This window comes from Fringilla coelebs (assembly GCF_963513975.1).
Source record: "Fringilla coelebs genome assembly, chromosome: 12".
Classification (NCBI taxonomy): domain Eukaryota; kingdom Metazoa; phylum Chordata; class Aves; order Passeriformes; family Fringillidae; genus Fringilla; species Fringilla coelebs.
The window spans coordinates 19,542,567-19,566,571 of record NC_140038.1 but is presented as its reverse complement, the minus strand read 5'-3'; the positions used below and the strand labels follow the sequence as shown (position 1 = coordinate 19,566,571).

At 47.3% G+C, this 24,005-nt stretch overlaps 1 protein-coding gene across 2 annotated transcripts in view; it reads right to left on the bottom strand.

Annotated features, from left to right (window-relative positions):
- LRRK1 (leucine rich repeat kinase 1) overlaps nucleotides 1–24,005 on the bottom strand; it is a 69,956-nt gene that overhangs the window by 6,609 nt on the left and 39,342 nt on the right. Inside the window, exons 16-30 of one of the 2 annotated variants that reach the window (XM_084214058.1) lie at nucleotides 22,259–22,431; nucleotides 20,173–20,293; nucleotides 19,766–19,925; nucleotides 18,878–19,154; nucleotides 15,758–15,929; nucleotides 14,228–14,391; nucleotides 12,932–13,071; nucleotides 11,289–11,538; nucleotides 9,696–9,862; nucleotides 8,431–8,628; nucleotides 7,495–7,772; nucleotides 7,115–7,309; nucleotides 6,222–6,373; nucleotides 4,527–4,644; nucleotides 3,132–3,248 (exon numbers count right to left, since the gene is read on the bottom strand). In XM_084214058.1, the coding sequence (XP_084070184.1) occupies nucleotides 3,132–3,248; nucleotides 4,527–4,644; nucleotides 6,222–6,373; nucleotides 7,115–7,309; nucleotides 7,495–7,772; nucleotides 8,431–8,628; nucleotides 9,696–9,862; nucleotides 11,289–11,538; nucleotides 12,932–13,071; nucleotides 14,228–14,391; nucleotides 15,758–15,929; nucleotides 18,878–19,154; nucleotides 19,766–19,925; nucleotides 20,173–20,293; nucleotides 22,259–22,431 (2,682 nt within the window). The remainder of the gene's footprint in view (nucleotides 1–3,131; nucleotides 3,249–4,526; nucleotides 4,645–6,221; nucleotides 6,374–7,114; nucleotides 7,310–7,494; nucleotides 7,773–8,430; nucleotides 8,629–9,695; nucleotides 9,863–11,288; nucleotides 11,539–12,931; nucleotides 13,072–14,227; nucleotides 14,392–15,757; nucleotides 15,930–18,877; nucleotides 19,155–19,765; nucleotides 19,926–20,172; nucleotides 20,294–22,258; nucleotides 22,432–24,005) is intronic. The other variant, XM_084214059.1, reaches the window with a different exon arrangement.

The following is a 24,005-nucleotide window of genomic DNA, read 5'->3' as shown; positions in this document are numbered from 1 at the left end:
CAGCACACATTTCTCTGGTAAAAAATGGTCCAACTTTTTCAGTCCAAAGGACCCTGCACAAGAGGCATTTCTTACTAGAAATGGAAAATTTAAACTGAAATGGGAACATGAGACATTAACTGTAATGTGGTATGTCAACCTGATTCCTGATCCTAGCATGACACAGGACACTATAAAAATCTTCAGAGATTATAATTTTGTCTCATTTGATTTGATAACGCTGAATTATCCAAGTATAGTCTTCACAAAAAATTATTTTGAATTCCTTGATTAGTGTCAGCTACTACAGAACAGATTCCCTATTCCCTTTTGAGTTCCACAGGCCAAATTTCCCTGGCACTGAGCAGTCAGCACCATAACCGGGCAGAGGTGGGTCACTGACCCCTCCTGGTGTTACCAGTAATACCAGTGCCAAATCCTGGCCTGTCTGGGATGGAACAATGGTGGAAGCAAATTTGGAAGGTATTTCTTCCATTAGGGTATTTATTGCTTTCTGTCCTGGCTATCAGGACCTGTTTCCATCCAGCTATTGCTGTTATCTCTCAGAGAGACAAGAAACAAGGAGCAGGAATCCAAATGCTGAGAAATGCCCTTACCCTGCCATCCCTCACATGACTGAGCTGAAGGAGTGACCAATTCTGCAGAAGACCATGTCAAAAACCACCTTCCCCCAGCTGCCATAATTAATTCTTGGCAGATTTTACCCAGTGCCGGTGAGGCAAAGCCCCCCTGATCAGGGTATTCCAGCAGCCACCAAAGGCAGGCAGGGCTGCAGCCTCCAGAAACCTTAAGTAACTTTCTCAGAATTCATTTTCAACATTTGGGCTCCACGAGGAGCCAACAAAAACACACAGCAACAAAAGTGCATTTGAAGGCCCCGTGCTGCCAGCAGCGGGGCCGTGCCAGGAGGACGGCCCCGAGCGGGGCCGTGCCGCGCGGCGATGAGCGGGGATGAGCCGGCTCCAGACATCCTGTCCCACTGCCAGCAGGTCAGCAGGAATGGCAAAAAACCCCTACACCAGGGCCTGGTCACCTCCTCCTCCTCCTCTTGTCCCCACAGGGTCTGGCACTGCTGGCTGCAGCCTTTAAATGCAGCTTTTGTTTCCACGTGTTCCAGGTTTCTGCGCGGGGCCAAAGATTTGCACCCATTCAGGTTTCTCTCTCCCTCCGCATCTCTTCCCTCCACTTCTCTTCTACCAAGGCAAAATGTGTCCTGGTTTGCCCTTTTTAACCTGCTCATTTGCTAATTTGTTTGCTTTTTTCTGCTGAAAATTGTATTGTTTACCAAAAAGAATCATCCTGGTGACAAAAAGCATGCAACAAAAAGCCTAAATTGTACAAGACTTTTCCTTGGCGGGTGAGTTTCAGATTCTGGGCCCCTCTTGCCTGCTTTCAAATTTCCATGATGCTTCCTTTGGATGAGAAACCAAGTTTTGGAAACTATTTCTTTTGGATCAGCCTTCCCAAGGCAGTCGTAAAGAATTCCCCTTCCCAGCAACATCCCTCGGCAATTCTCTGACTAAAAGTTACCTCACATCTCACCAGCTAAAGGGAAATGCGATTCTCTTCTCCACTGGACAGCAGTGACTGTGATAACTCTGATACAGCTTGCTGGCCAGGCAGTGAGTGTGACAAGTGTAAGCTTTCCACATAGGTTTTTTGGAAGAACTGGCTGGTTTAGTTCTTGCCAGCCTGGTCTGCACATCTCCAGGCTGCTGCTCTGGCCATTTCACTGCCAAACTCATTCATAGAAAGGAGAGAGGAAAAAGTAAGTCCAATAAACTAAGAAGGAGTGAGCTGAAGGGAGGTGGATTTCTGGAAGGTTGGGTAGGGTCGGGGGAGGAAGGGAGGTGTCTAGACTCAATATTGCTATTGTAGGGCCTGGCATTATTTATGACATTTTCTAGGCAAGCCACAAACTGGAAATAGAAACCAGGAGACATAAAGCCACTCGTAACCCCTGAGGAATGGCTTTGCAAGCTGTGTGACAGTGGAAAAGCTGAAAGCAAAAGGCTCCTTCGACTGTCCTGGACAGAACCTCAGCCAGCACGAAAAAGAAATTTGCCCTACACATCAGAAATGAAACTCCACGGCGGACAAACGCTGCAGGTCTGGGAGCCAAGGAAAGCCAACAGATGCAGAGAAATCCAGCCCTGTGCCAACTTTACATCAATGCCCTACTTTAGCCCTACTTACACCATGTTTGGAAGTGCAGCAGCACACCTTACACAAACCATCTGTCCCAGACTCAGCAATGCCAGCAGATGAGCCAGAAATGGACAATGGCTCAGGACAGGCCTGGTATAAACCAGCAGCTCTGAGAGCTCTCAGACACATCCCAGTCTGCTGGCATTTGCAAAGGCTACACAGCTACCAGTAATGTTGGAACATAATTATATGTTTTCACTTGAGGTGGCTCTAAGCAAACGGAGGTAATTTAGCAGGAAAACAGTTTTTATACATATCCCAAGGCTTGCCCGCAATAGATACCCAGGTCAGATTTCTCCTGCCAGCACGGGATGGTGGCAATCCCAGGGCTAGGCAGATAACATATAACTTGTTTGAATGCCCATAAGAGTAATTATCCCTGTTACCCATAAGAGCATTACCCAAACCAGCTGTATTATCTAAGTGTTCTCACTCAAAACCAAAACAGGAGTGTGGCTGAGCCCAGATAACATTCCAGGATGAGTGTGCACACAAATGACAGCACAGCCCAGGAAAACAGCGGCTACAAGGGGCCGGATGTGCCCACGTCCTGCATTAGCACTTAACCAATCTCTATTCTAATTATTGTTTCATGTCTTCCCTACTTTGCTTGATCAGCCTAAACCTTGTGTTCCAGTGAAGTGGAAACGCAGCTGGAAAACTTCCTTGCTGAGGAATTTGATCTGTTTTGACTATTTTCCCAGCAGGCTTGGAAGTGCCAGCTTTGGTCCCCTGACTCAGGTTCTTGCCCACACCTCTGTCCTCTGGCAGAGGCAGAAAGACCTGGAAACCTTCTCCTTGCAGTGCCAAAATGTTCCTGGGCATTGCAAAGTCCTTCAGCACCAGCTGACTGTGGCAGCTTGGCCCAGCAGCAGAGTCTCACTACTGCCCCTCTTCCCCTTTTCCTCTGTGTTGTTCCTTACCCTTTTGACAAGAGGCATCACCAGGAAGCAGCTCACGGTGGCAGGAGTGTCTAAACCCTTCAGTGGAGTCTTTAAGGGACACATGCCCTGCAATCCATACACAGAAATCTTCTGGTCCTGTGAAAGAGCACATAAAACTCTATAAATGCAAACCACCTCCCTGCTTTTCATGTCTTGATACCTGAGCAAGATCTAATTGGTTCCAAAACTGGTTTTATTTGTATTTTTTGATACCCAGAGAGTAAAATTCTGTTTTTCATGGAGAACCTTTGGCACATGGGTAGAAAGCATGTGCTGCATTCCCCAGAACGGGCTGTGGATAATATATGCATTATCCAAAAGTCACCAAAAATCACCAGTGTGGGGATTTTATCACCACATCCAAAAGCAGCATCTGACAACCCTGAGTGCAAAAATCCCAAGCAACAATTGAAGTAGATTGTATGTTATTTTGCATTAATCTGTCCATTTAAGGGACATTACATTTTATGTGAAATCACACCTGTCCCACACCTCCTAAATCTACTAGACTGACCAAGAGCACCCAGTTTGGGAACCAGCAAACTTTTCATTCTGATCCCAAAGGTGGAAATACAATGCTTTAAAAACTTTGAATTTTAATTTTTCTATACTTATTATTATTATTATTTAAAAAATATGAAAGAGTATTTGAGCTTTACCTCTATTTAAGAACAGAAAAAGTCAAAATATCTTATTTTCTTATGGGGAGAAAAAACATTTTTTACTCACAGCATCCATGCCAGGACAGAGTGAAATAGCCAACACAAATTATTTACACAGTGAGTGTGGCCTTCTTTCCTCCCCACTCTAAAACACTGAACTTCAGGTACATTTAATTTTTTTGCCTGTTTGTTTTGTGTGAAACGATTGTGTCACAGCTGGCTGACACTGAACAGCCCTTTCTGATGGGTGGCCAGGGGCTCTGGGGGATAAATCAGCCACGCTCTCTCACTCTTATCTTCTTAGCCGCAATTTTCCACGGTGAACACAAAACTCGGGTACCCATTTCCCACCGACCTTCAAATCCCTCAGGCCTCTTTCAAAACCCCACCCTTAAATGCATGTTTTCTGTCCCTGCCTCCCTTTATCACCCACAGATAAGGACATTTCCCAGAGGAACCCCTGGGCACAGGCTGCTCCAGCCCAGAGGTTCCCCTCGGCAAGCCGCGGTTCCCACGGTGGCTCTGGGAGGCACAGTCTGGAGCTGCGAGTCAGGTAGAAACAAAACACCTGGAGACAGCAGATGCAGAGTCAGGCTGCTCATTTGAGATGCCCTTTGTCTCACTCTTGGCTTTACTAATTTAGCAGGCCCTTTCTCTTCGTTAGTGTCGCCCCTAACGAGGCCCCTCTCGAGGGGGCACAGGCAGCGCTCACCTCTGTGGCTGCCCACAGGGCATTCTGAAATTTGAGCTGGCAGCACAGCTTCATTCCTGGGCAGCTCATCCTCTGCACTTCCATGACTCCTTTCTCCAGGTTCACCACCGTGTAGTTCCTGAAAGGAGGAAGCAACAATTTCAGACAGCCAACACTCCTCCTGCACAGGGCTGAGGGACTTGTGGCACTTGTGGCCAAGCCACGACACAACTGCCCAGATGTGGATGATGCTGCAAGGATCTACACCCCTCCAAACTGTAAATTCCTCATTTGAAGGAAAAGAAAGATGTGCCATGGCTCTTCCTCAGGGGCAGATGTGCAATTGCTTCTGTGAAGATTTACACTCAGCTCTCTGACTTTGCACAGGGTTAGCAGGACGTTTGTGGTCTGTTCCTGTAATGGAGCTGTGAGACAAACAGATCCAGCTGAACAGCAGTAATTAATAGCTGGGAAGTCTCAGCCCATCTTGCCCATTTGGGTCTCAAGGGAATAGCTGCTCTCTAAGTTCACTGCCTTGCTATTATCTGGCTTCATTATTATTCCAGTACATAAACAGAGGAGCATGATTCTACAGAGTAAAGATCTGTAACTTAATAAAATTATTTATAAATATGACTAATTAGTAGTTTTTTGTAGCTAAAAGGATTTTGTTTGTTTGGGGAAGTTTATTGAGTTTGGATGTTTGAACAATAACTGGATATTCACAACCACATCTGTGAGTCCCAGATGTTTTACCAACTGTGGCACAAGCAATTACACATCCTGAAATCTGTCACGTGTGAGTAAACTTGTTATTCAGCAGTCTCCAGCAAGTGGATTGTCCAGTCAGGAAGCAGATTCACTGAGATATATTGCTGTGAATATTTGGACAACATCCATGTATTCAAAATACATCTGGGAGTGCCATGTGCTTCACCAGTTCAGCAGGAAAAGTTACACTGCCTGCACTGAACAACTGACCAGGGACCACAAATGGCAAAGCAAATAGTTCAGCAACAAATCACGTGCCTTCCCCATTAGCTTAATGGTTACAAATAATGAACACATTAATATAAAATTCAGATCAGTTTGTGAATGTTTCCAAGTAAGTCTGAGGCTATAAAAATCAGCAGCATCCATAAAAATGAACCTAACTAGCCGCAGGTCACATGTGGCTGAGCAAAATGCCATCACCTCAGTCACAATTTAATAACATTTTAAGCACATGCCTTCAGTCCAGAACACATTTTACTGGCAGTGCACACTTGGATGCACACACAGCTCCAGGCATGTGGTTAACTCCCCATGATTGCAATAGGATTTAAGCATGTGCTTAATTGCTTTGCAGAAGAGAGATGGAACTGCAGCCTCAATTAGGAAAGGTTTAGTGTTAAATGGCCTCATTAGGAAAGGCAGAACACGTCTGTTCTCATGTGCAAATGCTTCATCCTGTGTGTGTGAATCATTACACTGCCCTAATCTTCTCCCCATATTAACTGAAGCAGAGTTAAGCTCATTAAATATCCTTTATAAAGCAACCACTGTTCCCAATTAAAAGAGTTTGGGAAAACAGTGTTCACTGTATTCTTGGCGTTCATCCAAGTCCACTTTCACCTTCTTTACCTCCCTCCCAGAGGCAGAAGCGAAGATGCTGAAGGATTTTTTACTTAAAAAGGAAAAAGAAAAAAAAGGAATTGCTAATGTGAGCTGTCTCACCTGGTGTCCTCCTTCCCATCCCAGAACACCACCGTGTACTCCTGCCCCGGGGAGCAGAAGAAGGAAGACTGCTTCCCACAGGGCAGCAGGTACATAAACGTTGCAAAGGTTGGATCTTTCATCTGCCCCACCACAGAGATGGCCAGGGGACGCTGAGGGGGGAGGAAGAGAGAAAGACAAGTCACACAAGATGAAACAGGAGGCTCAACAAGGCCAAGCACAAGGTCCTGCACCTGGATCAGGGCAATCCCCAGCACAAGCACAGCCTGGGTGTCCCTGGAACTGGTTTCCAACCCAAACCATTTTCTTATTCTATGATTATTTATTAAAGCTTGGTCTGTCATTCTCTTACACATTTTACTGATTAATTTCCTCAGGCGTACGAATTTTGGAAGCTGACCCATGGCATGACAGCGTAGAAATGTTTGAGAGTCAGGCTGACCTTTGTTTGAAGGACAACAGCTCTAAAACACCAACTGAAATTAATGAAGAATGTAAAGCAGCATAATCCTTTTCTTTCACTTTGAAGCTTTTTCTTCCTCATACCTCCTTTTATAATCTTGTGGATTTTGAAGTCTTTGTAGTTGCACTCACAGCATGACACTGGAGCTGTTTCTAGAAATTATGGGTAATGTCTTGCCCTGGTGAAATCAGCAGCATAACTGCCACGGACATCAAGGGACCTTCAAGCCACCACAGATGTCTAAGGCCACAAATCTGTCATCATTTCATTCATAAAACTCTCATTTAAGTCAACAGAAATTCTGGGCCAAATCAGCAGGAGGAGTAAATGGGCAATGGAGCTGTTGTGCTGCACCAGGAGCAAGCTCAGCCCTCCTGCACAAAGAGGGCAGCCAGCTCAGAGAACACGGCTCAGGAGGGTGGTCTTGTACCTTCTCTGGCTTGGTGTCCCAGCACTCCATCATGAGCGCTTGCATCCTGTAGAGCTGCACCTCCTCGGGCTGCCCCAGGACAGGACGGATCCCTTTGGACAGCTTCTTTGCAATCTGGAGCTGGTGGTGTCCCAGCACAGGCCGCTGCCCGGACAGCAGCTCGTACAGGACCATCCCGTAGGAGAACATGTCCACCTAGAGCCAGAGGCAGAGGGAAAATCAGGGCAGGGCTCTGCCGGCGGGCGGAGAGGAGAGCAAGGCAGGCACGGTGGGAAACCCAGTGCCAGCCCCTATGCACGGAGAAGGGAACTGAGCCACGGGACGGTGCCAGCCCCCCAGTGCCACCACAGGGCTGCCCCACAGCCTCCCCAGTCAGTCACCTTCTCGTCGTAGACGATGCGGGGCCGGATCTCGGGGGCCTGGTACCCTGGCGTGCCCTCCACGCCCAGCGCGCCCTCGTGGAACGACTGCCGCGAGATGCCGTAGTCGGAGAGCTTGATGTTCACGTGCTCCCTGACGTCCAGGGACCACACCAGGATGTTGTCCGACTTGAGGTCGCAGAAGATGATGTTCTTCTTGTGCAGGTAGGCCAGGCCTGTGGCGATCTGGTAGGCTATTTTGTGCGTCAGCATGTGTCCCAGCGGCACAAAGGAGGACCCTGGCACAAAGGAACAGCCCGTCTCCAGCTCCTGTAATTGCCATAACTGCTGCTTCTTCCCCCTCTCTCCTCCTCTTTTTAACTCCTGAGCAATAGCTGACAACCTTTTGAAACATCACTCAATGCCACCATTTGAAATGACACTGTTTGTGTTACTGTACGTGTCTGACAGTCCTATTAGATTCTTTTTTTAAATCCTTTCACTCCTAGGCCACTAAATCTTCTGGTGAAAATAACTGTTTGACTGAAAGTTGACACGAAGCCAAGGTGCCAAGAGGGTCAGATGGCCTCAGCTTATCTTGGAATTAGTGTTGCTCATTTGACAATGACAGCAATACAGATAATTATGAGATAATTTAGAGTACCAGACACCCATCTGCAGGGGGGAAAACACAGCACCATCCACACAGCACTGAAGAGAGATGCACTCCATATTAATTTGCAGAGAAATTGAAAATCCAGGTCTCCAAAGTAGCTTTTGAGAATCCAGAGCATCAATTTTTACTAGGTTCCCAAAAGCACAGCATGAGAACAATTCCAGCCCTCCCACTTCCCTCAGTCTGGGAAAAAAAAAATCCCCTCCAGCAAATCAAGCAGCAATTTAAACACTACTGAGCATTTGTCAGTGGGAGAGGGGTGGGGGAGAGGCTGGCTTTACCTTTGGAGTTCTCGGCCAGGACGGTGGTGAGGCTGCCCAGCGGGGCCAGCTCCAGCGCGAAGCAGAGCGGGTGGATGCTGATGCCGATGAGGGACACGATGCAGGGGTGCTGCAGGGAGTGCAGCATGCTGGCCTCCTGCCGGAACTCCGAGAAGTTCTTCATGGCATCCATGGCCCGCAGGTGCTTCAGCATGGTATCTGGCAAGACACACCACCCCCCCTTCTCACTGCCCAGCTCAGGGAACGAGTCACAAACTCTTTGGGAAGCGATCACCGAGCGAGGGCTGCAGCAGGAAGGCAGCTGGTGGGATTATGTCGACAGCGAGGCTTTAAGCTGAATCCTTTTGCTGATGCATGAGCCACTAAGAGACACTGGCTATCAGCAGGATCTGTCTGGGGCCTCAGGAAGCAGGAGCTCCCTTGGTCCTTAAACATCAGCTGTAGCTGGCACATGCTGTTCTCACACATCCCCTGGATGACTTTGGAAAACCTGTGCTGTGCTCCTCCCAGCAGGGACTCTGTGTAAGATGGCACACTGCAGACCCTTTGCTGGAAGGGCTCTTCCCTACAGTTTCCCAGCCTCCCTGCCTCCTCCATCACAGTAATGGTCCTGCTGCCACAGCACACCCCAGGCTGCTCAGGCAGGTCGGCTCTTCCCGAAGGTAATTTGTCACTGGGACAGCAGCTGGCCTCCTCCCCAGCTCAGGGATTCACCACATCCTCCCCTGACAAAAATGAGGAATGTGAAGCACTTTCCCCTTTCCTCTGTCCATGGACTGAGGCTCTGCTGGAAAGCTGGACTCCACAGGAGCCCATCCCTGCCTGGAGAAGCTGGTGGGCTCAGAAGAATTCCCAGTTTGCTTTCTCCAGCTGCTGGCACAGAGAGGGTAAAACACTAATTCAGAGGTGGAGACTCACAAGTCCTCAGTGCAAACCCACATTTCTTGTGGCCAAATAGTGTGGGAACAGGAGTTGAAATCTCACCTCCCTTCCCAATCAAGGGCTCTGCCTTGGCACCCTATAAAACCAATCTCTGATCTGCAGGACAGAAGCCTCCTGCAGAGCCAGTGACCTTCATCACTACAAATGCTCATGAAGAATTCTCAGATGCATCCTCCTCCTCCACTGAAACCCATCACTTTTGCTATCTATTTCCATGCTGTGTTTAATCAGGTGCTGTCAGCACTTTGCAGACTTTTTGGTCTTAGCTTGGGACCCCAGATTGCAGAGTCCCAGATTCCTGACATCAAATCTGTGCACTGTACCTGCAGCTGAAGTGGGAGAACCCTTGCATTTTTTAATCTGAAATCTCTTCACAGCCACTGGTTTTCCTTGGTATCGTGCCCGATATATAACAGTTCCACTTCCACCCTGGCCAAGAACGTTGTTTTCATTTTCACTGCATTCCAGTTTGCTATTTTCCAGGAACAGTCTGCCAAACAGAAATTGGGGGTTTTTAATTAAAGTTTCAAAGATGTGGTAAATTAATGTTTTTAATGTGATTTCCATTTTCACAAAAGCCTAATAGGTTCTTGCCTTATCTACCAAGAGGACTGGATCACCTGAACTACCTTGGTCATCTCAGTGCACTCCATGCTGGCCCACATTGTACAACAGATTTCTCACAGAAAACAGTAATTTGAGCAAAGAAGCACAAAAGGCTTTTTACTGATTTATCCCATAAGAATCAAACAGATCTGGAAAGCACATAAGCTCCTTTTCCAAGCAGATGACACAGGTACTGATACTTGTACTACTTATCTGTATTAATGATTTTTTTTTGCTTCATTTACCTCCTGTTCCTCTTTTTTTCCACCGAGGCAGGACAGGATGTTTATGAACAGCCCCACACTCTGAAACCTGATTATTCAAATCAGCTTAGTGTTCCCAGGCTGCAATTCATCATTTCCCCACTCTCCCAGAGACTACTTTTACAGCTGTTCACACTTCAAACATCTCCACTCGCCTTGCACCTGCCAAATAAATCTGCAGGAGATAACAGTGTGAGGAGGGCTGGTGTGATGAGCTGATGGGGTGTTTGCCCAGAAAAATGACCCCACAAAGTAAGAGGGGCCAGTGAGAGCACAGAGAGCTCTGACAGCAGCCAACAGGACAGTCTGGTCCAGAGGTCCCGTGATTCTGCACTGGGCATTCAGAGGTCTGAGAGAGCAGGAGCCAAAGGGGACGTTGCTCTCCTGTCCTGCCTGCTCTCAGGTCTCCTGCTCTGCACACTGAGTAATGAGGGGTATAAGACTGAGCCCATCTGGGAATGCAGTTAAGCAGCTTAAAGATTTGGCAGTGGTGCCGTGGGTAGGGAAGAGCTCCTTCAGCTGTTCAGGGCTGCCACACACCCAACACATCCAGCAGCCCTCAGCCGAGCAGGAGCCCCGGCTCAGTGTGAGTCCCCCATGGTGTCTGTAAACTCACTCACCTACAGGCCCTTACAAAATTAAGGCCATTTCAGTGCCAATTTTGTGATGCAGCAGCACTTCCTTTTTGTTTTGCCACATTAAAATCTCCTTTTGTGGGATCCCAGAAAGGCTCCAACTACAGAAAGTCCTGGCCAGAGTTCTGGGCAATGCAGGACAGCTGTGGCTTTAAAAAGGGACTTTCACATTGCACCACAGTGATCTCAAAGGACCCCTGGTGTGATGACTCGGTCAGCACACAGATATTGTCTAAGCAAGTTACTGAACACCAGGGGTGCAGCTCAGGATGAACTGCCAGAGCACGGATGGAGAGCAGATGGATTTGTTTCCTGTGGCCAGCACGTCCCTCCAGCAGAGGCGGCTCAGGAAAAGCGCTCAACCAAATCACGCAGGTACACTGAAACTCAACCAAAGGCTATCACACGTTACCTGGCAGGAAAATCAGTCATGAAAAGCTCTGGGACCAGCTCTTGGAGCGACACGGGGATGTCAGGGTGGTTGGGACACGTGATGTAGTCCAGCTCGATGGCGGTCAGGACACAATCCTCCATGTTGAAGTACTGCGCGTCCTCCGCCCTCTCGCCGCCCTCGCGCTGCTCCGGCCGGGCGGCTGCACAGATGTGGCAGGGCACATACTGCTCCATCAGCAACGTGCCATCACTCTCTGTGGCTGTGAGGGCTTCAGAGAGAGCAAACAAACAGGAAACCACGTCACCAGGGCAGCTGAGAGTGAACAAGAGCTCCGAGTGCATTCCAGTGTCCGCAGCACGACCTGGATCTGCCGGCTGGGAGCAGTTAGCTGCAGGGTACTGAAAATAAGCTTATAAGAAAATAGCTTTGCAAAGAAGACAGGGACAGTGCTGGGGAGACAGGGCTGTGGACATAACCCAACAGTCACCCTGCTCTGGTCACAGGTAATGCACAGGCTTGTGAGGTAGATGTACTCAGGACCAGCAAAAATCAGAAGTATGTGAATAAAGAAATGGAGAGACCCTTCTGCTTGCTGGGTGTTTCTGTCTCTGCCCAGGCTGCAAACTGCCAGATGGCTTGAGGTGGGAATGGGGTTGGGAGCAGGCTGGCAGGCACAGCACACTGAGCTCAGGCTCAGCACTCACCTGCAGCACCCAGGTCCTGTGGGCTCCCTCATGGGCAACATGTTCAGCCTCTCCAGGGGAAAGGTGGGCTCTACCACGACTAAGCCTTTGGGAGGTTCACACCTCTCCCATAACTACAGAGAGATTTTGTGGTGACAGGCTCTGTGAAATGCCCACAATTAGTCAGGGTGAACACAGGCTACAGCCTTTGAAGTCACGGCTCTTCTCAAGCCTCACTGATTAATTTTAACATTATTTTAATCCAAAGGCAAATAAAATGTTCTTTTATCTTCAGAACATGTAGAACGTGAGTATGTGAGAGTGCACCACTGTTCCCTCCACAGAGCCTCCAATTAAGAGACTTTGGCACTGCTTTCTAGACCAGGGTAGGACGACAAAGGGCACTTCAGATTTTGTTTTGGTTTCAAACAAAGTGTATTGGGGTTGCAAAGAGCCTGCTGGGTAACAGCAGGATCTGTGCTGAGCACAGGAAAAGCAGCTGCAGGAGTCAAGGAAGTTACCTTGGCATGGAGTGCTTGGTACCATATTCTCTCAAGCCTCTCACATCAGAATTTTGTAACTCATAGAAAGTTAGAAATGATGGACAAATCCTCCTCCCAGCTGATGCCAAAATGAGTTCAAAGGACAGCACCAAGCAGTTTGGGCCAAATCCTGCACCTGCTAGGAGCACTGGATGAATCTCTTGAACTCCTGCAGGTCCTGTTTGAACTGCAATGTTTCAGCTGTGGCTGCTGTGACAGACAGACTGGAAGACACAATGTCTAGACCAAAGGGTGTTGGCAACTAATCTTGATCTGTCTGCAGGTTTATTAGCTTTTATCAAATGTTATTGGCTTGAGACTGTCAGAGCCTGAGAGGTCTTCAATTAACACACAATATTGTGCACCTGGAGAGCTCTGTCAAAGAAGCCTCTGTTGAAGAGATGTAACGCTGCACAGAAAATTAGAGTTCTCTTACCAGGGAACCACTGGTCTATCAAAGAGTTGACATGATCTGTGATGAATGCCATGGCTGAAAAGTCTCTCACTTCTGACTGGGAAATTATTTTAATTCCACCACTTTTTTTCTTTTTCCAGTTCACATCAGAAGACTCAACGCTGTGTGAGAAAGCCAAAAGACAGACCTGTGAAGCTTTTCTGCAGTATCAGTGTCAACAAACTTTCTTTCTGGCAGGAAACCTGAGTTACATAATAACACACAGATCATGAGTCATCGAAACACAAAGTAATCTAGCTTCGAGGGTGATATTCAATTTAGACTGTTCTGAAAATGACTTTCAGAAGAGAATTTTTGCACAGAAATGCCTGTTCCTCACAAAGGGTAAGTGCTACAGAAGGTCAGGACTAGGGAAAACTGTGGCCTAAGCAAGCTGAGTATGACAGAGAGCTTTGACAGAAATGCTCTATACAGAATGATGGAAGGTTGGGAGTTGTAAAATCAGTAATAAAATTCCAGTGGAACAATAATGGTATTTCCAGAAACTGTTAGGAAAAGTTTATGAACATAATTTTTGCACAATTCCCATGAAAGTGTAACTCCCTGAAATACATGGGGAGCTAACAGCATGACCACTACCAGAATTCCATAATTCAGGATTCCAGCCTGTGGTTTGCAGTGTCTGGGTTCAAGTCTCTATTGAGCTTGGAAACTTGGGAAGGTCACTGTTTCCTTCTGGCCTCCAACCATGCAACAGCACCAATGGTTCCTCCCTGTCTTGCCAGGGACTGAAGGAGCAAAAGTCTTAAATGTCTGCATTTGTGAAACAACATGGACAGGAGGTTTTCCCCAGGCTTGCAGCCAGCAGACATTCTGCCTTGGCCAGGTTGAGGCACTTGCCCACAGTCCCTGCTGCACAGAAGCACCTCCATTGACCTGGATTACTGCCACGCTGTGGCGAAGCTTTAGAATTCAGTGGAAAACTCATTGAGGTAAGGAAATCTTTGTATGTGAAAAGCACAATTTTAAGCTGCCAGAGCCCCACTCTGAATTTCACTTTCTGTTCTCAGTCCTCTCTCAATTTGTGGCTGCAACAGCAGATAAGGTTGATACATTCAGACCTGCCAAATAATCACTTATTCATCATTTCTGTCAGCAGTTGTTACCAGGTGAGTTATGTCCATTAGAGGAGCCTCCTCTTCTCCCGATGAGTGAGCACACAGCCTGGGTGAGGCCCATTCATCTCCATTCAGCTGATGTGTCTCATACACTCTATTAGTCCCCTGTCACACATGCTGCATTATGAACACAAATTACCTAAGATAGCCTCCATCAAAGGTAACGAACAGACCTTCCTGCCAGTAAACCGTGTGAGTCCTTTTGACTCGGAACGTGCTGCAGCGGTTCCTTTGCGTGCCTGTGAAGCTGTAGATGGTCACCTTTTTGTTCCTTGTCTTGGTGTTCTTCTTGTTTTCAAAGAGCTGAAACAAGCAGAAAAGCATGAAAATCGTGCTGAAGTTTCTCGTAAGGATGTTTTAACGGGGCAAGAAAGGGATTTCTTTTTTTGGCTTTCACAGGTGCTGTTGTACCTTTTCCAGTAAAAGTGACTTGTGCTCATATAAAATTTTGCGATGGAATGGAAATACTCATGGTAAAATTGATTTTTCCACAGTGGAAATCTTTTTCATGCCACTCAAAAAAGAACAATTTCATATCAATGCACAAAGCTAATTCTGTAACTGTGACATTTGCCGTATTTATTCCGCGTTCACAAAAGTCTTATAAACCCAAAGCACTAAATGTTCTAGTGAATGATGAAGTCTGCCCTCAATGCAGAGAGTTAACTTTTCCACCTGTTTTAGTGGGAGGAAGATGGCACTTCTCCAAGACACTTCAAACCAGCAAAATGTATTTCTGTTTTAAAACCAAGAAGTTAATCTGCAGGACTCCGCTGTACTCGTTGCTCCAACATTTATTGCCTGCAGACAGGTCTGACGCCTGGCATCCTTTCCACTCCCTTCATGAGGACTGCATGAAGCCCCTAGGAAAGGTGCTCTAGGATTATGTAGTGCCCAGGAGGATGTAAGCAAGGGGTTGCCAAGACACCCCGTTAAAAGAGGTGAAGTTATTACATGGCTTGAGGAGCCTGGAACACAGAGGACCTTCCAAAACCAGGTATCATGTTTTCCATGTTCTGTACATCACTGACAGACCACAGTTTAATGGAGAGCTGCTAAGAAGATAGCAGAGCAGTACTATAAATATTTTGCAGATATTTATTACAGTTTCAGACAGAAACTCCTGCAAACACATCTGCAACATCAAAATTCACTGGGCTCTCAGAACCTTGCAAACGCTACTTTAATGTCACTCATAGCACTTGCACTAACGGGGTGCCTCATTAAGGCAACACTCCTGTAATTTTCTTCCCATTTAAACCCATAGAGATTCAGATATTTGGCTTTGCTGGAGCTATTCCAGATCTCCTCTGGCAAAGCTGTGAGGGAGTCTGGCCTGGTGGAATGGTCATGGACAAGAGCCGCAGGCAGAACTCCAATTACTTGTAATTGGAAGATGCTGGAGGAACTGAGACCTTCCAGAGGATCATGTTATAAAGAGGCTGTGGAGAACTCAGGTTTTCTCCCCCAGTGCCAATTTGTCGTTCTCAATGACACCTACTGCAAAAACAGAATCAGACTTTGAGCGCAGAGCCTCGCCTCTCCCCGTTTACTCACACGATGTTACTGCAGTCTGTGACAGAAGCGAGCGGGATGTGAACAGACATCCCACTTACACTGAACCCCTTTAGCTGTCTGCTTTTGTTTGCTGACAGACACAGTAACCTACCTGGAGGTCCATCTCTGCCAGGCTAATTAACATCCGGGCTATGAACCTTTGCCAGAAGCCAACGGGGACAAAACTCATCTTGAAGACCCTCTGGACCGTGTTTGCGGTCTGGTGGCAGAGCCCGTGGATATCTAACGCCGGCTTGGTAGGAAGCAGATGAGGGAGGAGGTAGCTGAAACACATCAAGTTCAACAGCTCAGATTTTAGCTACAGCTTTTAACAGTGAGTACATTGTTACCAGATAATAGGGCGATTCAGTCTCCAAAGAGATTTTTAATGGCACAGCCTACTGCATATAAAAAAGCTTTTAGACTAAAACGCTGCAGCAATACATGGAGAAATTAATTTACACTATGAAAGCAAGCAGAGGCAAAACAGACATTACATAATTCAGCCAGGGCTATTGGAAAGGGCGAAAATTGATGTAATGAGCATTTGTGTACTCACAAATTAAATGCACTAAAATATAAGAGTCATTAGAACAGCTGTGATGTCGGGACTCATTTTTTTGGTACTATTTTGCCCTGGTAGTAAGCAGGGAATTAGAGCTGTGGAACGGGAGATCAGTGCAAAAACAACCTCCAGCAGCTCAGGTTCTGTAAGCCCAGAAGTGGGGAAAAGGAGTTTCAGGCTGCAGGGACTGGGCTGCTCTGCCTCAACCCAGCCCCAGAATGAGAGCACCCCATGGGTCAGCATGACAGGGATTCCTGCTGCTCCACCCTGCAGCTGATGGATCCCTGTCACATCCCTGACCAACCCCTAGAGCAAGAGCTCACTTCGCCATGCTGTTGCCAGCAGAGAAATCTGTCTAGCCCAGATTCCTCTGCAATCAGATTTTTAGGTACATTGCCCAAGTATGAAGGAGACTTGATGCTATCTGTGCCTGACCTGTCAGCAGTAATGGGGTTATGCTGGTGGTAGGGGACCACAATGTTTTCAAATTATTTTCAGATCTCCCAGTAATCCCAGAATATTAATTTGTCCTGATCTTTCGTATTTGGGAAGTTAAACGTCCTGGAACACTGCAACTGTTTTGAAAACCATGAGCTTATGGCTTTCAATACTTGCCAGTAAATCTCCTGTCAGTGATACCTTCTGTACCAAACACATCCCAGGATGCTTGTACAATCTAAAATGTTATTTGCTTATAAGCAGACACACTGCTGTTTTATCAGTGCTGAGCCTGAGAAAATGTGTTGGCATCTGGGGCTCATTGTTGACGGGCACAACGACAGCAGCAAGGCACATGGCCAAGAGACCTGACCAAAATAACACTGGCAGGGACTAGACACAACCAGAACTAATGCTGGGTCAGAATCCACTGCTTTAAAGAATCCAGTGCCTCCCATGTTTTCTCTCTAGCAGCTGCAGCATTCTGTAAAATCTGAAACATCAGCTCAGAAAAGACGGCCATCATCAGACAACAGCTCTCTCCACATGTCACACGTGATGACATATTACATGATCAAATTATCTGTTCCACGAAACATCTTCGGAATGTAAAACTGGCAAAAGTTTCAATTATAAATTCCAGTAAGAATGGTCACGCTTTTAAGTGTATTTTAGGAAGCAGAACACAGCTAAGTTACATGCACCTTAGGCAGAAAAGCAGAGTGCAACAAACTAAAACTTCTTGCTCTATAAAAGTAGTGGATGCATCATCAAACAGCCAATAAATTTTCCACAGCACATCCAAGAAAAGGTCTAGGAGTGTAAGAAGGGCCAGTGAGGCCCTTCTGGGCCACAACTATCTAGTGGATTATAACACAGATGGTGATTCGACGCTCTTGAACAACAGCCAATGCAAATTTTGAAAATATGTGAAACATGCCCCCATCCACCCTTTCAGAACAGAAACTGGCAGCTGCTTTCTCTACTGACTGCACAGAAACCCTATCTGGCAATCTAGACAATAATTGCAGCAGCACAGTAACAAATAACTGCTCTGTGTCTGGCTAGTACATTAAATTAATCCAACCTGCTATAGCTACAGCCCGTCAGTGGGAAGAATATTCTGCTAATGTGGCTTGGATCGCTCAGAAAAACATTGGGCAGGCCATGAAAAAGCAGTTTCCTTGTTCCTGAGGAACAGACAATGTAATTGCCCTGGTGAAAAATGGCAGATAGTGACAAGGAGTCCAAAAGGCATTTTGGACTGAGCAGAAACATTGCTGCTTTATCTGTGTTAAGCCTGAGAAAATTTGTTGGCATCCGGGACTGGATAAGTGACAGGCATAATGACAGCACAGAGAATGCTGCACTTGTGCTGGCATTCAGAGCTCCCCCGAGGCTCAGGGCGCTGCAGCCGCGCTGTCCTGCAAGGGCAAGGAAGTGAAATGCAAATGCCACATCAAAAGTGCAGCACAGCTCTGGGCTCGCCGCTAGCCCAACAACAGGCTGTCGCCAAGCAGATGGCAGAGAGAAAAATCGCAGGGAACTCTGCCCAGAGGAAAAGGGACTGGGGGGCAGAGGGGAGGAGGGCTCATTAACATTTAAAGAGAATGAGGTTTCTTAGACCATTTCTAGGAAAACTATTGATCAACACCTATTGAGGTTAAAAATCAAGTAAATCGCGTTGCTGCTGCAGCGACGCTTTCCTGATTTCACCTGGAATAAAATGCTGCTACTTTCAGGGCTGACACAAGTATTGATTACCCGAAGTTTTCTGCCACGCTGAAGTGGAGATCCTTCACTGGAAGCAGATGACTCCAGCCCATCTATATTTCAGCCCTGGCAGCCGTGGCCTCACATCCTCTCCCGGCTGCAGCTGCGCCGGCTGAGCCCTTACAGCTTCCACCTGCTCGTGGCCACATCCCCGGCGGTGTCACTGCCCCTCCGGGCTGGTGGCTGAGCCTGCCACAGCCTCAATGCACCCAGTGGACAAAGACTGCTCTGGGAAAGCTTTCACACGGGCTGCTTTGGCCCAGAGGATGCTCAGTTCAGGAAATACAGCCCAAATGGATGGGCGCCTTCCATGACACTGCTGAGGGCTCTCAGATATTTTCTCAGCACAAGAACCCTGTCAAGACAACCACTTAGACTGGCAAAGCCTGTTAATATCCACTGACTAAAAGGTCATTTTTCTCCAGCCTGACTAAACATCTCTCATTATCAACATACCTGTTATTGGCCACAGGCAGGGCGATCTCAAACTTGGCCAAGAACTGGAAGTACTGCTCTTCGGTCTGCTCGGTGAAACCCGTCCCAACCAGCAGCATCCTGAGGTCCTCTGCTCTGATGACTCCATTCTTAGCTACAGACTTGGAGCTCTTGATGTTGAAAATCCTCTGCAGACACTCTGAGAGCCAGACAGGGTCAAGGAAGTAGAGGTTCCTCAGGCCGTGGCTCGTGTCTGGGAAGTGCAGTAGTGTCCCTGTTTCTATGAGAAAATTAATGGCTGCAAAAAAGTAAAGAATTGGGGATTAGCAATAGATCAGCATTAGGAAACCACAGAAGTGCAGAAGAGTAAGACTATGAGGCAGTTTGTGCAGTTTTATGCATTCCAGACACAGCCAGCATGCAGCCAAGCCAAGAGAGTAACATCTATCTGAGGAGTGCTGCTATCTGACACTCCACTTGTAAAACCCACATCTCACTTCTGCACAGCCAGTATTTCTGTCCCCATGACACCTCCTCTTCACCCTCCTCCTGTCATCTTCACAGGGAAGGGCTCTCCCTGCCTCCTGCAGAGCAAGGCCTCCATAAAGATCACAAGATTAGGGACCTACAGAGAAGCTAGACCTGAAACTATGGCAACCCTCACTCTACACAGACTAGAAATGAGACACAGCTTGTTAAAAAAAAAAAAAAAGAAAGAATTATATCAGTAACCTCAGACCACCTCAGAAACTTCCCAGTCCTGTCCCCAAAGTCCCACTACTAATTTTATATCTTACCAATTTCCAAAGTCACCTCTACACTGGTGGAACTTGTATGTACTATTTGTGGAACATTTCAATTGGACATACATATTCATTTCCAAGAAATGACTGGTCTGCTCTGACCTACCAGTTTGCAAGTCTTCATAGTCTTTGATATCATTTCCAGGTGTCTGCTCGATCATCAGCTCTATTTGTCTGTCTGTTAAATACTGCACATCATCATTTTGACTTCTTCTATGCTGCTCTGCAAGGACAGCTTCTTGGAGGCTGAGGTAACTCCTCGGTATCTGCAAGCCATGTGAGAAAACCAGCAGGATCAGGATCAGGATCAGCCAGCAGGGGATGAACTGGCTGCCACCTTCCTTTCACAGGGATTTTTCAGTGCTGTCTTTTCCCAGAGCCAGACTGCCATCTTAAATATTCACATGGCTCCTGCACCAACCCCTTACTCCGTCAATAACTCCTAAAGGTCACCTCCCAAGCCCCCCAAAAGCCCTGCTTTGGCAAATATCACCAAGACAGCCCAGTTCTCACCAATCTCCCTGCAAGTTTCTGGGAGCAAATTGAGCTGCCAACATCCTTCATGTTGCAGGTGACATGAAAAATCAGCTGCCGCAGTCCCTCGAGGCCTTCCAGAGTCTTACACGAGAGCTCACTGCAAAAGTCATGCAAGGGGGAAGGTTATCAATCCTTATCAGCACACTGGCTTCCTTTCCAGGCTCGCTTTCTCTTATCACTGACTTTAAATTTCCTGTGTCAGCTCAATGGGAGGAAGGCTGTCAGTGAGTATTTTTAGAATACTTTGGAGAAAACACAGAGTTGTCTGGAAAAGATGTATCAGGCCACATCTGTATTAGCCCAACCTCTGCTCTGCCTGCTTCACTGCCTGCACTGCTGTCCCCTGTGCACTGGGATGTCTGGGGACATCCCTGGCAGCCTGACCAAAGTCATCCCCCTCTGTCTCTCCAGAGCCACACACATCCTGGAAGGGGCTGTGGGGAGGAGGAGAACTCTGTGCCCCCCAGCAGCCCCTGGAGACAGGTCCAGTCCTCCCTGCCCCAGATCAAAGAGGCAGGATGATGACTACCAGACACCTTTTCCACTCTCATTCCGGTCCTTGATCAGCTGAATCCTGCAATCTGGGAATTGATGCTTAGATCCTAAAAGCTGGCCTTCATTATCCCTTCAGCAGCTAAAAACCTGCTCTCTTCAACTCCTACTAGTTTTAATCTTTTTGTGGGCTGGATAAGAACAGTTCTGTTCCACTTTCCCCAACAAAAGGTCTTTCTAACTGATCCTACACATGTTCCCATGGCAGACAGAAAATCCTTCTCTAATGAAAATATGCTTTATCTTAAACCTCAGCCCTGCATGGCACTGGGAAGTGTGCAACTCACTGGGATGCTGGATGACCCTGACCACTGACAGAAGCACCTGGGGTCATCCACACGAGGATTTCACACTCCTCCAGCCCTAGAGCTTAATACCATGCTTATTCCAGGTGGATGATGGGGTGTGGAAAGGCATAGGAGGAAAGAGGCATGAAATCAGGCTGGGAATGCAAGGGGAAAGGAAGGTGAAGAGAAATGTTCAGGATGTCTGTCAGGGTGAAAGAAAGTCCCCATGAGAAAGAATGATGGAGATTGTGTTGTGATGCTCTGAGGTGATGGCAAAAGAGGCTTGAGGTGACACAAACAAAGTCTTCTCCTTCTCATGGTGAGTCTTTGAGCCTCACAGTGGGTGCTTCTGGTGCTTCTTCTAATGGAGAAGAGCTGGCTGGGATGCCTGACACGGGCTGGGATGCCTGACACGGGCTGGGATGCCTGACAGCGCCTGCAGAGCAGTGTGTGGGAGGTTGGCTGATGCCTTTGCCAGGCAGCAGATGGGAAGTGCTGGGGACATCACAGTGCCCTTCCTCATTTGCCAGCTGCCACCTGCTCTTGCCCCAGGCAGATATTTTCACGTTGTTTGGTGCCAGCCTGCTGCATCCATGTTCACCCCCTGGCTCACAGGCACGCTCCGTTCCCAGCTGGAGCAGCCTCCTCTTCCCAAGGGCATTCTCTTGGAGCACTGTCAGACTGTGTGGCCTGAGTGACATCCCCTTCCTGGGCAGCCCCAGCCCTCTGCTGTGACACCTGGAGATGGATGGGCAGGTTTGGGCTGCCGGGGCCTCGGGGGACTGACCCCTCCTTGCCCAGCCACGTGAGCCGTGTTCCCACGTCAGGTACCACCCACAGCCTCCCCTCAGCAAAGCCCCTGGCACCCCCCTGTGACAGTCACGCTCTCACAGCATTAATTAGTCAATCTGCACCTTCTCCCCGTGTGACTAATGTGTCACCATCAAGCAGTGAGAAACCTGAGTGAAGGGGGAGCAGTAAACAGGCTGGTCAAGGTCACGACTTTGGAGCTTCCTGCTCTCAGACTCATCATCAGCCCCCTGAGCAACACTGACCTTCTCTCTCATTATAATACATTATCTCAGTCAAAAATAGATGAAATGCAATGCTGACGAGCCTCCAAATTGGTTCCGTTGCCAAGGAGATCAAGTATCTCAAAATTGTTAAAAGTGTCATAAAATAAAGAGTGAGTGACTGAACTTCACAAAGGCACAAGGACTCACTGCAGGTGCTTGAAGGTGATATCTGGGAAGCCAGTTGCTCTGGATCCAGAGGGAGAGCGACACAGAGCCAGGACATAGGCCCTCAGGGTTGCTATCCTCTCCACACGGAATTTTGTCTCAATCAGATCAAGGTGCGTCCCTACCACCAACACCACTGAGTTTGGAGCCTTGGCCTGCAAGAGAAAACACTGGCAGTGATCTCATCCAGACTACATCAGTGAGGACAGGTGAAAAGTGTAGTGTTTAAGAGGAGGGAGTCAAACCTATCAATAAAATGGAATACATATATATATTTATAAAATAAAGGCAACATATTATGGCAGCTTGACAACAGTGACCTGGGTATTACAGAAGTTCTGCAGAGCATGGCTTAATCATCTGTTGCTACTGCAGAGCAGGAAACTGTCACTTTGGGTTTTTACATCAGGGTTTAACATAAAAGGAGTTGCCATGAGTCAGTGAAATGAAGGGAACCATGTCTGCCCAGAGAATGTTAACTTAACCTGCAGCCAGATCTGACATCCTGAAAAAGGCTAATCTGGAATGGATACCTGGAAAAGTCACACAAAGTTTTTCACTGGAGGTACATGGAGAGATGAGACAAACTTCTAGAAAAGTCTCAATCTACTTAATCCTGAATCAGAACAAAGGAATGGGTTAGGTGATCTCTTGGTTTCCTCCAACCCTTCCATGAGTGTATTATGACCCTGGAATGTATCCAGAACTCAGGGAAAATGCTGCACATACAATGGGACTGCACAGGCTTAAGCAGGGATCATTTGCCCATCCAAGTGACTTTGACCACAGAAGAATACTCAGAGGCAGAAAGATTTCCTTCTTTGCAGACAATCCCTTTCCCTCCTGTGATGCCCACTGGACTCTCCCAACCTGAGTGACACTGAACAAGCCCAGGAGGGGTGGCCACACCAAGCCACACCAAAGGGTGCCCTGGCCCAGCGTGCTGCCGCTGGAGGCTCACGGAGAGCACAGGCACAGGGCAGGATGGAGCCACGTTCCCTGGTGTGTTCTCCCAGTGCCCAGCAGCCTGCAGCTCACTGATTGCCTCAGCATGAGGGAGTATCTCAGAATTAACAGCACTTGATAGAGCTTGCATTCACCAGTTTGCCTTTCCAATTTCTGGTACCCCCAAGCACACTTTATTTCCAGTAAATTCCACAGGTTAGCCATCCAGTGTGTTTAAGAAACTTCCCATTGTTTGCTTCAAACTACAATTTCACTTGTTCTCTCCCAATTCTATTATAAAGGATCATGAACAAAGACTCTCTTGTGGTTTTCTCCTTTCTGCATACAGCCCTCTTCACTTTTCCCTTCTTTTAACCATGATGATCACATTTTCTGCATTTTTCCTGATGTTGCTACATGCTTGCTGGGATGTATTAAGGACACATTATACATTTTGGAAATATAATAATTTTCCCTTCAGCATTGTTACCTAGTTTGGGTTTTTGATTGCTGCTGACCATTAATATTTCAATAATTACAAGATGTTCGTTTTTCAAGAGGCACCCATTTTTGTGCACCTAATGTTAAAACAATTATCAAATAATAAAGAGTCACAGATAATTATGAACATGGTGTTGGAAAAATGCAATGAATTCACTGCAGCTCTGAGTCTAAATGAGAGCTGGTTTGGAAATACTCTCCAGCTTACCTGAATCTAAAGTGTTAAAAATACAACCTCAAGACTAATGTGTGCCTAACCCACAGAAGAAAGAAAATGCTCCAA